A 14,903-nucleotide genomic window follows, 5' to 3' on the forward strand; every position below is an offset into this window, starting at 1 on the left:
GCTCACTGCTGCATATAAGGGAAGGCATGATGTTATCTCAGAAAAGTGCTAATTAACTATGCCATGCTGTCCAGTGTATCCATCTGCATCCTGTAGAAAGAAGCTTGGAAATTTTTGTAGAAATCTATTGTCTATCCTTCTAAAAATACTCTGCCATTGGAATTAATATTTTCAAGTTTGGGGCATGAAGGTGGTTTTTATGGTCTCAGTAGGATCATATGCATAGCAGAAATGCAGGACTAATGCTGTTAGTTTTGGGAAGCTGCATTGTCATCTTAGATTCCATATCAGGTAAGATACCTGGATCTATCAAGAGGAGATATCCCGATATCTTAAGTACCACTGACCTATCAGTGGAAATCTCTGATTTCTAGTATCTACAGTAAGGAGCATGTTTTGACCCATAAACATTGCAGTCCTAACAAAGTATATTAATGCTATGATGAGTCTGGAATTGGTGATTATAAGTGTAGTTTTTGAATACTGATTGTTTTTTGAAAGAACAGGGAAAAAATCTATTGTTCACAGACTTGCTGGCGAACTCGCATTTTGTGAGCTATTTCAGTAGAATATACCGTTAAAGCTACCAATGCATCATAAATTGGTATTCCTGCATGTCTGTAGAATGGTTATAAAAGCAACATAGTATTTTTATGTTGTGTTGTGGAGATCCTGACTTGATCCTCATAAATTAATGCCGACTGAGCTTTTCCACTGCCTTCTAACCTTGGGGAAAGAGCTTGTCACTATGTACATATTTCTGCAAAAAATCAAAGGATGATTCACAATCTTCAATCATAATGATTATTTTACTGGTTGCAAATATTGCTTTCTGTTTACAATGTTAGACTTGAACTCAGATATGAGTTCTTTCCTTACTGTAATCTCTGATTTTACGTGTTGTCTTTTGCTGTGCCTAGTGATGGCATTGAATTTGTGATTTTGAATTGAAGCAAGAGAAATGTGGCAGGTTGTATTGGGACTTAATTGGTACAGCATTAATAATTTTCAGTGTGTGTCATGAACATGTGGGATACAGCTTACCTAACAGAGAGTTAATTGGATATTTTTTAGTTGCATGAGAGAGTTTTCCCCTTAAGTAGTCTCAGTCAGATTTTGGTTTCATTTTCCTTTCACAGTTTAGGCAGTGTGTGTGTATGTATATACCAAAAGATATACGTGCACATATACACTCCTGTGACACATGGGGATGATCTTGGAATAATATAAATTTATATACTCAGCTTTGAAATAATGTTTTATTTTGTTAAATAATTTTATATTACCATGCCTTCTTCACACTGTATTGCAAAACCACTCATTTTCACTGTAATGGAACTTGTCAGAAATGTAAAGCAAAAGCTTTTCTTCTGCGCTTTGGCCATGTGTGGATAATATCTAGAATCATGGTTCCATCAGACGGAATTTTTTGTGTGTTAGTGTCCTCTCATCCCTGGCATTGGATTAGGTTTAAGAAGTTATTCCAAATCTCAATATTGCATTAATTTTCTCTTGCTCAGTTGTACAATCATTTTAAAAATTGATTCTCTATTTTAAAGTCTGTTAAAAGTGTATCTGTAACTTGAGAAGCATCAGCTGAACTCATATCTCAACTAATGCTTTTGGTAAATGGATTTCATGGCATCAGTTCTGCTGAAGCTATCTTATTTTGGCATGACTTGAAGTGCACTTGGGATATTTCAGACTTCGATTTTTTTTTTCAGGAAACCATTAGTTCTAATGACTTGACTTGAACAAGAGAGAACGTTTTATTTGCTATTTTTCTAGGTTATATTTTGAAGTGCAGTTAAAATCTGGTGACAAACTTTTCAGCTAACTAGCTGAAACTTAGCTGTCAGCTAGTTAGCTGAAAAGTTTATCACTAATTTGAGATGATGAATTTTATTTTAAAGGTTATTTTTGAAGCCTTAGCTTCAAAACTTCATGTGGTAGTAGCTCCTAAACAAACCACTCTGCTAAATGCCAATGGCTTTATGGAGTGTTTTAGTATACCTGCATCTTATCAGATAACAAGCTGCAGTACAACTTTTCTGGTTTGTGTTGTGAGCACATGCATACTTCAGAGTAGTATTACTCTTAGGCAGATGTGTCTAACCTCTGCACAGAATCATTCTGCAATGCTTTTTACAAATTAATTCAAATAATGATTTATTACAATTGGAGATTCTCTGTGTTTTGTTTTGTGTTTGGTTTTTCTCCTTCTCCCATCTTGTCTTCTGCTTCTTGAATATTTGCCCTGGTATTTAATTATATGGCATTTCATGTCACTTTCGAGAGACACTTACTCTTTGCCTGTAACACTACATTGTCCCTGTTTATTCTTCCTTACCCCTGGAGTTAGCAGGCACTAGCTGCAAAGAGCAGCCTTAATGTTTTGTAACTTTTTCAAAGAAAGGAGGCCAATTAGCACTATGTTTGGGTGGAAGTAGATCTTATTTTCTTTGGGGAAGAAAACCACCTTTTTTTTAAGCACGAGTAGGATTTTACTCAAAGTAACATTGTCACGTTTCATGTATTTATTCAGTTTTGCTTGAGTAATCAAGGGTATTTGTTTTAGTGTGAACTAGTGAAAACAATAAAAACACATTTCACAGACTTTCTGTAGATGCAAATTTATTAGAAATGTTTTGTTTTTCTCACTTTGAAAAAGCTTCATTAAAATCAGATAGCAGTGTGAAATTATAATAGGGCATACTTTGTGTATGTTAAGCCCCCCACTGTGGCTTTTGTTTTTAGTTATATTTTATGGATCTTCTGTATACTGGATCTTAGAAGCTTCAAAAGCTAGAAGCAAAAAAACTACAAATTAACTACGTTCCTTAGGTTTTAGTGCAGTTAATCTAATGAGACTGGCTGATCCATTTGTACTAAAAATGGGACTCATTGTAGTTGTTAATGTATCAAGAAGTCTTCTATCTCTTTTTCAGAACTTTCACTGATTTTTGTAAGGCTTTTTGAGGGCTATGAAAAATTCTTTTAATTTTATAACGGACACAGTAGATGTAACAGGAAGTACAGAACAATGGCAGAACAGAAATGATACCTTGTTTGGACAAATTGAAGTGTAGCATTCAGTCCATTAAGTTGAATGGAACAGAACACTTACAGGAACTCTTTTTGTTGATGTCAATGCTTGTTTAGAAGCAGTTGGAGCTCTGATTTTGTAATCTACACCTATGTGGGACTGTGGAGATGAGTATTATCTGGAGAATTGATGGTTGTGATGCATCTTTCTTCCAAAGCTCTTTAGTAAATATTAAGGAAAATGTTCACATTTATCTTAGATTAATTTGAAGCTAGATTTCTGACAGTATGCAGCTTTTTGTAATACTGTATGTAAGGTAGAAAAGGGAGATTAAAACACAGAAAGAAGTGTGCTCTTTGGAGAGCCTTTTGCCTCCAGATCTGTTGAGAATTTTCAACAGCAGAATGGGAAAAACAAATTCAAATTAGTCTTTTATCTGGAGAAGACTGGGTAAAAAACAGAAATACAGGCAGCCAAGTTTGTTCAACAGGGAATAGTCTCTATGAAGTGTGAATTGAGTAAAGTGAGTAACAAATGAACAGTTCTTTTTCCTCTGATGCTAGCCGTGCTGGAGACCTCTTGATTCCTCTGTAGATTCTCTAGGAATTCTCTTCAAAGTCGTCCTTCTTGTATGAGAAGAAAAGAAAACAAATGTTGATTTAGCTCCTTGTATTCTGGAAAATGTGTAGCTCAGGTTATACTTATGCATTCTGTCAGATGTGGAGAGAGAGTTTTATTCTTTGAAAGAATAATCGGAGTTTTATTTTCTTGATTTCTGTCTATCTAAATAAAATTGTTTCATGTTTAGAAGCTTATTGTTCCATCTGGTGATAGAAAAGCAAGGACTGATATATTCTTTTGCTAGGTATGTTTTTTTATTCTGGTGACCTGGTACCTGTTGGTTCACCCAGAAATTATTTTGCGTTTGCTTTACACATGTTTCAACTATGTGTGTACAATTAAAATTGAACTGGAGGTAGTAATTTAATATACCTTTATCTTGCCTCTTTCTTTTTTTAGGCATGTTTCATTTACCGATGTGAATTCAATAGCTCGTTACCTGGCTAGAGTTTCTGGTTCTGCTGGGTTGTATGGTTCGAATCTGTTGGAACACACTGAGGTGAGAAGGAATCACGCCTCTCTCTTTTTTTGTTTTTCTCCTCTCTTTTGGCCTGGATCAAAGTTGGGTTGTTTTTTGTTTGTTTGTTTTGTTTGTTTGTTTTGGAACTTGTATCTATTGTTCTGCATTTTATTGTTAGACTGAGGTTCCAACCATGTGGGATGCTGAGGGTTTTGTTTTCTTAAGCTTGCTCCTTCTTATAAAGAAGAGTCATAAATCTGAGCTTTGAAAGGGTTGCCCTTTCTCACCCCTGTGACAGCAACTCCTAGCCTGACTGTTCACTGATACAAGATAATTCAGGATGGAAGGTGATACCTGCAATTTTCTCTCTTCGCTTTCCTCAGCTCTGTTGCCATCAGTTGCTACCTTGTAACATTTCATTGTAACACCAAGGAAGGCTGTATGACATTGAAATACTGAATTAGTTTTTGCTGTATATGATGGACAAAACCCTGACCCTGATTTCGTTTAGTGAAATGTGGCGAGACATCGCCACATAGATGGACTGTTCCCTTGTGCGAAGTCCTGTTTCCGCAATGCTTCTCTAGTGGTGCCATGAGGGCACCAGAATTTTTGTGCCAAAGAGGGAACTTTTTTGGTGTTCCTTGCTTACACAGATTACCAGAAGTTATTAGGAATGGTGGATATGATAGGAAATAAGAGGGAATTCTTCGTGAGTCTTGCTCAGAATAATCATGTGCTGAATTTTAAGTTGGTAGCTGAAACTAACAGGTAAATTGAAATTTATTTCATCTGAAATTTGGGGAGGGACTGAAGGACTTGATTCAGCTCTTTTCTACAACTACTTGAAGCTAGCAGTAATCACTCTCCAGCCCTTATAGCTGGTCTCAAGGGAAGTACTGTCTTAGTATATTGCTTGTAAGGCATTTAAAAAGTTGTAGGTTATCTTATGGCTATTTAAACTTTCTGACCAAACCCCTTGTTTTTAAGTTAAGCCCCGAGACCTCTGCAAACACACTTTCAAGATTGATATTTCTGATAAAATACTTCTTTTCTCTTCTGCATCTTTCAAAAGTTGTACTTCAACAAGTACAGTGACAGCTGCATTTGTGGTGCAAATATTTTGGAGCATAACTGCAAATGACTGAACTGAATTCTGTGGTGGTGTAATTACATCTGTCCCTGCCACGTTGGCTCGAATATTGGAAGGATTCCTGATGCAGTTTACAGAACACTTGCACATGAAATAGACAAGAGACAGTCTCTTGCAGGACTGAGGGATTCAATTTATAGACAGGGCTACATTCTTAACCAAGGGCCTGATTCTTAATTTTTTTTTTTTTTTGTTTATGTACCAAGATATATTTCCTTTTATGGGAGAAGACTGTTTTGCAGGAGGGAAATGAGGTGGAGGAGGGATTTGATTTCTTCAAATCTAAAAGGAGACGAGGCAGAGAAGATAGGGACTGAGGGGAAAATAGTATACTTATACAGTAGCGGTACCAGGAAGATCAAATAGGTCACAAATGTGTTATCTAAATAGTTGAAGGATAATGACGATTATTATATACCCTGTGTGATAAGTAAGTACCTAAGAACTGCTGATCATTTTTACCAATGGGAATAGCTTCAGTAAAGCCGGTATTTTCAGCAGTTTGAACACATCGTGAAGGAAGAAATTAAATTTAATCGTTTAGTATAGTTCTGGGTGAATGTTTCAGTATATTTTATTTTAAATGTTCTTTAAGCATATATTATGATTTATTGTCCAATATATTTAATGCTAATGTTACAGTTAGTATTTTCTGTTCTGCTATTAAATGGGTTGTATATTACTTCAGTTTTTTAACAAGCTTCTTTCTCATTCCTTTATTAACTTTGACTGTCTTTTGTCCCTTAAAACTAGATTGACCATTGGCTGGAGTTTAGTGCTACAAAGTTATCTACTGCCAGCCAGTTTCTTTCAGCAGTCCAAGAGCTCAACCACTGTCTGTCTCTAAGAACATACTTGGTCGGAAACTCTCTGAGTCTCGCAGACTTGTGTGTCTGGGCTGTACTAAAAGGTATCAGTATATGTTCTCACTTTCATTGGCTTGCAATCAGCGTATACCAGGAGTCCGCAAATTTTCTTTTTTGTGGATGCTAGTAGCGACTCTTAGCTGTATGCCAGACTGTATACTATCGTGCATACCGCTTTGGCCTGTGCATCGCTAGTGATGGGAATAGTATTGCTTAGGAAACCCTAGAATTTTTTTGAAATTGTTGTTATATTTGGAAATTTATAGGAGGTAATCATAGAAGGGAATTTTTTAAACTTCTTTTGTGTTAACGGTAAGATTGTCTTTTTATTACCTGTTGCCTAAATATGAAAATTTGCTGTGGCCCAAAATTTTGGATTAAATATTTAAATTATTTTGTAATACAGAGTAAAATTATATACACAGAGCTTTCCATGACATTATCTTAGTAGCGGAAATTTCTTTGGTGTTTAGTTTGAATTATTAAAAGAGGTATATGTTACTCTGTGAAATACCCTTCGGAGGTTAAAAGAAGCTTTGATGATCTGTTTTTATGGGTTTGGGTTTTATATTCTCTTAGATGTATATCTAAAGTTGATAGGTGTCAGTCTACCATTCAGTATAACTAAATTCCTCTTGAAAGTAAAAGGCATGTTCGAGATTAAAAGCTAACATCTTTTTATATTTTTTCTAAGTTGCTGCTCTTGAGAGAAATCTGAAGGCAGTGTACTTCTTTCATTTCTTTTCTCCTTTCCCCGTCAGAATCTTTCTAGTGAAGTTATGTTCCTTGAAAATTAGATTGTGGGAACACAGCCCCTCAAAAATAAAGGGTAGTATTGATACATGCTTCACTTCTGATAAAGCTTAGAAAACATCAGATGTAGACACACTAGAGTTATATCCTATATTTCTGTCTTGAAAAAAAAATTGTTATTAATTTTGAGGTGGGTGATACAAAGAAAAATGTATGTTCCCCAGTCCCCCCCACCTTCTGCTTTGATGAATCCAAGAAAGAATGCAGTATGTTTTGGGTTTGGAGGGAGTTTGTTTATTTAATTTGCTTTAGAATGACTCGTGTCCCCATGACTAAATGTCTTTTCAGAAGAGAGCGTAAGTAGATTTTTTTAAAATTGTAATCTTTTTTTAGTCTTAAAAATTACTGTTGGTAATCATTCAATTTTTATAATGTAATAGCTTGAAAAATGATTTGTTTTCTAACAGATAATAACATCTGGCAAGAGCAATTAGAGCAAAACAAAGCTCCTGTCCATGCGAAACGATGGTATGGCTTTCTTGAGGTACAGCGTGCTTTTCAGTCAGTAGGAGCCAAGTGGGCTTCTGGTACACCAAAGGTTAAAATGGTAAGATTTACTCAGATCCTCTGGAGAGTGTAGCTTTATTTGTGTGAATACACTATAAGACAAATTTTTATTTTTTTTAAAGTTAGAGAATTAAAAGTTAAAAGGAATCACTTGTGCAGTAAATTACATTTTTGTAAACTCTTGTTTAAAGATAAAGCTGTCACTTTCATATTTAGAAAGGCGTGAGTGGTGTAGTCCAGTGCTTAAGTGAGATCATGTAAAAATGGCACATCTTAATCAGCACTGCTCTTTAGATATATTGTTTGCTTTTTCTAAAGAGGATTTTGAGGTCCTGATAAACTGCAAAGATTGCAGTCTTTGGTTGATTGAACTTGTTGATCACATTCAGATTAAGAACAGTAAGACATAAAAACTTGGCTAGCAACTGTTTTCTTCTATGGAGTAAATTAAACAACTTGGTGGGACTTTTCAGTCCTGGATCAAATTTGGAGACAGAATAACTTAAAACTCCAGAATTAATCTTGTTTTGATGTACTACGAGTAATGTGAAAGTTGTGAAGAGATGAATTTGGGGTGCAATATGGCAGCTTTTCGTAGTCTGGTTTGAAAGGAGACCTTGGTGCAGAAGCTATTATCTAGAGTTTTATATCTGATTATACAGCTAATGCGATCTGTAATTATGTCTCTGTTAATTTTAAGGCAACAGAAAAGAAAGCGGATGTTGGGAAGTTTGTTGAACTTCCTGGTGCAGAGATGGGCAAGGTCATTGTAAGGTTTCCTCCTGAAGCAAGTGGGTAAGAAACATAAATACTTTGAGAAGGTTCTATTTGTGTTTTTTCTTTCAAAAAAAAAAAAAAAAAAAGTGTGCTTTGGTGAGGATGTTAATCAGCTTATCAGACAAGACTTTTAAGCCAAAAGAGTATTTAAAGCTTTGTCCACATCTACATTAGAGCTGTAGGTTTACTTCTCCTCTATACCTCATTGCACTGTTGCCTGAACTTGGAATAGGGAGGTTAGTTGCCAGCAGGTGACATGGTGCTGCTCAGCAGTGGGATGAGGAGAAGCAGAAGGACGGCATTTGCATGGATAATGGAGGCGTGTGCACTGACAGGAGCTGTGATGTGTAAATACAGTCTTTATGAGTTGGGCGAAAGGACTCATAGTGCTTCTCAAGGAAGCTTGGATTTGAGGAGGGAAAGATGTATGAGATAGCCTCCCTTCGGGAAGCTTGACACCAGATGTGTAATGGAGGCCTTTGGCCCAGGGGTCCAGACTGCATGTAGTCCCAAAACACACACTCCTTAAAGACCACACAGTGGAGATGTGATGAGCCAATTTAATAAATACAGTTTTCAGCCAGCTTTTAATTTTCTGTTTCTTTTTAGAATTGCCTGGTGAGCTGTAAAATTTCCATGATTGCATTTCTTCATTAAATTGGCTGATCAGCATCATGTGACTTCTGTAGTAGTGTTTCTTACTTTATTAGTCCAGTATAAACTGTTGCTCAAATATCAGAAGTTATGTATTATGTGCATGTATGTGTATAACATACATTGTTCTCACATTACTTTAGTAGCTTTTGATGTCTTAATTCTGGTGTTTTACTTAAAACACTGTTCTTTAGGGACGCATTTTTAATTTTTTTGGAAGTGATTTTCATTTTGTGTATTTGAGTTTTTTCTATTTAGTTTAAATTGACAGTAGCATTTTAGCTTACGTTAAAAATACGCAGCAACCACCAGTTTGGAAAATTCCACTCTTCTGAATGTGGTAGGTTCAGATTATCTGGTAGCTACTACTGAGTATCATAAACAGTTGGTTTAAGTTAGTCTGTAAAACTGGAGATAATTGCAGTCCTAACTTTATATCCATAGTGACACTCTAATTTACAGATTTAGGTATTTTTAACAGTTAACTACTAGATTTATGGTAGAAAAAACATAATCTACTTTCATAAAAAATGTATAGTATTTCAACAAATAGTCTGGATTGGGGGTTTTTTGTTAGACTTAGGTATTGCTTTCCACTCTTTCTCCTTCCCTCACAAAAAAAAAAAAAGTCTAGCTGAAGTAGTGCTGGTGTATATATTTATTTTTTATTTCCTTTTTAGATACCTGCATATCGGTCATGCCAAAGCTGCCCTGCTAAATCAGCACTATCAAGTTAACTTTAAAGGAAAACTTATTATGAGATTTGATGACACAAATCCAGAAAAAGAGAAAGAAGACTTTGAAAAGGTATGATAAGAGAACAGGGAAATCCATTCACTGTATAGCTAATTCAAAGGTAAATGACATGCAGATCTGCTCTTACATGCTTTTTTTGCACTAGATTTTTATGGTATCAGTATTGCACTTAAGTCTTATGCTTGGAAGAAATTTCCATCATCTTTACCTTAAAAAGCGTAAAGCCCTTTTGCTGGTAGCTTATTTCTTCCCTTTCTCCAATGTTTATTTTACAGTATGTAGATATGGAACTCTTGCGATACACTGTTGTTTTCATTGTATAAATACTACTTAGTCCGTAACAAGTAATTTGTTTCAGCTTTTATCTCCTTTTCTTGTCCTGCCTCTTTCTTGAAGTTGTTTAAGTCTCAATTCATATAATTATAGGCTGTGAATGAATGATAAGTGCCTGCCTCTCTTTTCTTTCATGCATGTCATATTAATCTTATGGCTTATCCTTCCTGGACAATGGAGCATTAAAAACACCACATCTGGCATGAAGAGGATAAAGGTTTAAGGAAACTAGCTTTCCTGAATATTACAGTATACAATTTCACACTTTGCAGGTTATTCTTGAAGATGTTGCAATGCTGCACATCAAACCAGATCAATTTACATATACCTCAGATCACTTTGAAACAATAATGAAATATGCTGAGAAGCTTATTCAAGAAGGGAAGGCATATGTGGATGATACTCCTGCAGAACAAATGAAAGCAGAGCGTGAGCAAAGAATGGAGTCTAAACACAGAAATAACTGTAAGATATTTTAAGCTTCTGTCTTGCTTTCTTATCTTTTTAATTTGGCATCAAAACTTGATTTTTATTAACAAAGATGGACGAGATGACTAATTGCATATCTCTAAGGTCCTTATAGGAACTTGGAAGTGTTTAATGCTTTGTTCTGCAAGGCTGGAATAAGTGTACATTTAGACAGGTGCAGTAAACTTGTCTATGTAACAATTCATCACCATTCATTACCACTTTTAAAAAATTCAAAATATAAAATGTGTGAAAATGAATTCCAGTGTCTAAAAAGGGGGGTGACATTGCTTTTTGTTACCGCAGTTTATTTTTATTGTTCTTAGGTGTTGATAAGAATCTACAAATGTGGGAAGAAATGAAAAAGGGAACAGAATATGGACAAACATGTTGTCTACGAGCAAAAATAGATATGAGTAGTAACAATGGATGTATGAGGGATCCAACTCTTTATCGTTGTAAAAATCAGCCTCACCCACGTACTGGAAGTACCTACAAGTATGTCCACTTCCTCCTTGTGTGGCCTGTGATTTTTGCTCTTTTCAGGGCATTTACCATTCCTTAGTAAACTTATTTTAATACTTGGAACCTGCTAGCATTTTTCAGTCAGAATATGTAATGAGTCTCTTGACTTTCTGAAACTTCTGCAAATGACTTTTAAAACCTGTGAGTTGGCCATCGTGGTCAGCAGTGAATGTTATTTCAGTTTTGGTCCATGAATACATTGTATGTCAGTGAAGAGCTTTGAGTCAAAACATGAATTAAGACTTAATGGCCGTATCTTGGACAACAAAGCTGTTTGTTTTAGCTCTTGGAGCTTAAACAGAACCATGGCAATTTTACATTACTAGAATTTTATATTGCTGCAAAACATCCTTGATCTACTTACCTGAGTGGCTGCTTCCATTTTCACAGCAACTGCTGTCTTTGTGCAGAATGAAGAATTACTACCTTGTGTATTGAAAGTAAGCCTACCCAATTGTTCAAGGCTATGGTTCAGTGCTTATTTGAAACCTCTGTTTGCAGCTATACAACTCCCTTTTTGGAAACATTGATTTAATGTGTGTATAATAGTAAAGCTACGTCTGTGGGTAGGGCTGTGTTTTTAAACATGAAAGCTTTGCTCATTATTCAGTCAACTAATGATTCTTTTTGATGTTTAAGAAAAAAACCCCTGTTAGTCAGCATTTTATGTGTTTGAAAAGAACAGGAGCAGTGTAGGATTTTTTTTTTTTTAGTCTTGAATATTAAGGCTATGATCAATTAATTTCTTGAAGGCTTTCTTTGTTTTAAAAATGTATTGCCCTCTGGGTCTTTTTATGGACAATTAGTTGTGTATGTGCTATTTTGGTCTTGATCTGAAAGTTTTCAGGATCATAGATTATAAATATTTATAATATATGAATATAAATTATGCTTAGTTTAAATGTTTACATGTGAGGAAAATGGTTTGTTCTTCTGCCCTGCTAATTTAAGGTCTTTATTCTCAGGGTTTATCCCACATATGACTTTGCCTGCCCCATTGTTGACAGTATTGAAGGTGTCACACATGCATTGAGAACAACTGAATACCATGACAGAGATGAACAATTCTACTGGATCATTGAGGCACTGGGCATAAGGAAACCATATATATGGGAGTATAGCCGGCTAAACCTCAACAACACTGTGCTCTCTAAGAGAAAGCTTACGTGGTTTGTCAACGAAGGGCTTGTGGATGGATGGTATGTTACATGGTTGTAGTTCAGCATTGTTCCTTAAGATACTTATGACTGATGCATGCATTCTCTGTTTTGGACAGTGCTTAGACATCAGAGCAGCATGAATGAATATTTAAACAATATTTAAGAACATAGATAAATTACAGTGGCTTCTGCATGTACAATGTGTCTGTTTACTACTCTGCAGTAACTGTGTACATACGTATTCATATCCTGTAATAAACATGAGGTAGCTTATTTTTGGACTCTGGCTCTTGCTGCGGGTGCTACTTACACATTTTCCACTCTGAGTCATTGGATACACTCCTGAGCAATGCCAGAAGGGAGCCTAAATTGAAGAACTTCTGGTCCTATCCATCTAGTCAAATCCGTCCTGCTTCCCTCCTGCCTGCCATCCCCCCCTTTCTTTCTGTTCTTTTTTTCATGTTAACTGGATTTCTGGAGATAGTGCTCGGTGGCCTAGTAGTCTAAGTATTTTCCTAGAAACGGTGAGCCGTAGGTTTACACTTCTGCAAGTAGTTCAGAGTGTAGAGAGGCTCCTTTGTTCATTCCCACAATGGGCTAGCTGTGGGAGCATACCATCTGAAGTCCTCTCCTCATAGTACAGGAGTCTGAAGAAATCCATGGATAATGCTAAGTTAGACAACTGCTTGTAGTGTTTTTCCTGGGCTGGTTTTAGGTGATTCTGTGCTCAGCCTATGGGAGCATCATTTTATACAAGTTCCTAGGCTGCCTGATTGTCTTGCTTAGGTGTGCCAAGTGTGCTTTTTTTTTTTGTTGGTTTTATTTTTCGATTGTGTTGGAAGCCTAGATTCCTAGCTTATGCATGGAGCCACTCTGCTAGAGCCAAAATTCTTTTTTTCTTTTTTCTTTTTTCTTCTTTTTTCTTTTTTCTTTTTTCCTTTTTTTCTTTTTTCTTTTTCTTTTTTTTTTTTTTTTTTTCTTTTTTCTTTTCTTTTTTTTCCTAGAGGTGTTAGCTGGTTTTATGATGACCTCTCCCTCCCTAAGCCTCCATGTTAGGTCCTCAGCAAAGTTTGATTCATCTTCCCACCAACACATGTTTTACATTTCAGATTAGGCTTTTTTATTTCTTGCATAAGAGAATAAAATCATAGAATTCTATCAGTTATGTCATTGAGAGATAACATTGTCATTCTCACTCATCTCTTTCTGGTTTCTCTTGAGCAAGAAAGAATCAAACCCTGTTGTTTCAGGATCCATTATTCAGGTGCCATTGAAAAGGAAGGAATGTGATAGGGGCATAACTTTTGCCTTGCCAGTTTTTGAGAGGCTTAAGGTTGAATAGATATAGGAAAAGAGCCACTTCACCAAGAGATGGCTTCCCTCCCTGGGGTGAAGTAGAAGAAAACCTGCACCATACATTTTGTGTGGGTAAGAGCTCAGTCTTTTCAGTTAGGTCTTCTCATCTGGCTCTTAATTCACACAAGCAAAATACACTGAAGCTGTGCCTTTCCTGTGTGGCAGTACTAGTAAAGTTTTTGATCAGTGTAACTAATAGGTAGAACTTAGCATGTGACACTGATGAAACGCCTGTTTCTACTAGGGATGACCCAAGATTTCCCACTGTGCGTGGTGTCCTAAGAAGAGGCATGACGGTTGAAGGGCTAAAACAGTTTATTGCTGCTCAGGTGGGTGTTTTCTTCTGATTCTTTGACTCTCACACGGTAAGGACAAGTTTTTGTGAAGTTTCAGTTAAAGTACTTGTCACTGGGAGGTTTCTTCTTTTGAAGGTTTGCTGCTTTCATGTGTACTGCTTCAACAGTATTAACACCTGTGAGGAGGTCCTGGCAAAATGGGGTAGCAGGTTTCTTACTTTAAAAAGTGTTTATTTTGCAAGCTCAAGATGCCTTTCTAAACTGTTTTGAAGAATGCAAACCATAGAGGGTTTGTAGTCTTTAAAGGACTTTGTTTTAAATGAGTCTAATAGCTAGAATATTTATATTAATGTGTGGGGTTTTTTTTCCCAGGGCTCCTCTCGATCTGTCGTGAATATGGAGTGGGATAAAATTTGGTCCTTTAACAAGAAGGTATGTGCTTACTTGAATTTGATGCTACTCCTGGTATCCTCTTTCTGGGATATGTAGAGAATCCAGTGTTCTTTGGAGTGCTTATCACAACAAGTAGCAGTTGCAATATGTTGCATCATTTGGCACACTTTCAGGAAAATGGAATGTCCCCCCCTTTCTAACCTGAACTAGCACTAATCCTATTGATTCTCCTATACCAATACTTACTTGCCTTACTCAGTAGTACGGGGAAAGATAATGATATTTGCTGTAAATCTGATGTGAAAACTGCATTTCATTTTTCTGCTTTCAAGCTGCGAGCTATCTGTAAGAAGGTATTACTTAATGCTTTTTACCTTAGCATATAGCTTACAGTGCTGTAAGCATACATAGCATAAGCTATCATTTTGCAGCTTCATAGCACAGTCACATTTGCTTATATAACAGGAGCTCTACAAACCCACTGAAAATGCATTATTCCTAGTTTTAAAAGGCTGCCCATTTCTGGTTTGGCTTAGTTGTTAACATAAACACAAATCTTATTCAATCTGATTCATGTTGGCCGCTTTTCCTTTCTGTGGCAAAAGGACTAATGCACTGCGTATACTGCCTATGTAGATAAAGCCAGCACTGCTGATATTTTTGACTGAATGTCAAATAAGGAATATTGCATCTTGACACGGTTAGTCGCTTTTTGGCAG

The 14,903-nt window shown here is 36.2% G+C and overlaps 1 protein-coding gene across 1 annotated transcript in view; it reads left to right on the forward strand.

The window, feature by feature from the left end:
- The window catches only part of EPRS1 (glutamyl-prolyl-tRNA synthetase 1), a 41,209-nt gene that overhangs the window by 3,171 nt on the left and 23,135 nt on the right, over positions 1-14,903 (forward strand). Inside the window, exons 3-12 of the mRNA XM_050893579.1 lie at positions 4,067-4,166; positions 6,034-6,190; positions 7,367-7,506; positions 8,167-8,261; positions 9,578-9,704; positions 10,259-10,451; positions 10,781-10,952; positions 11,945-12,178; positions 13,740-13,824; positions 14,164-14,223. Of these exons, the coding sequence (XP_050749536.1) occupies positions 4,067-4,166; positions 6,034-6,190; positions 7,367-7,506; positions 8,167-8,261; positions 9,578-9,704; positions 10,259-10,451; positions 10,781-10,952; positions 11,945-12,178; positions 13,740-13,824; positions 14,164-14,223 (1,363 nt within the window). The remainder of the gene's footprint in view (positions 1-4,066; positions 4,167-6,033; positions 6,191-7,366; positions 7,507-8,166; positions 8,262-9,577; positions 9,705-10,258; positions 10,452-10,780; positions 10,953-11,944; positions 12,179-13,739; positions 13,825-14,163; positions 14,224-14,903) is intronic.

The sequence above is a fragment of the Gymnogyps californianus genome, chromosome 3 (genome assembly GCF_018139145.2).
Source record: "Gymnogyps californianus isolate 813 chromosome 3, ASM1813914v2, whole genome shotgun sequence".
NCBI lineage: Eukaryota > Metazoa > Chordata > Aves > Accipitriformes > Cathartidae > Gymnogyps > Gymnogyps californianus.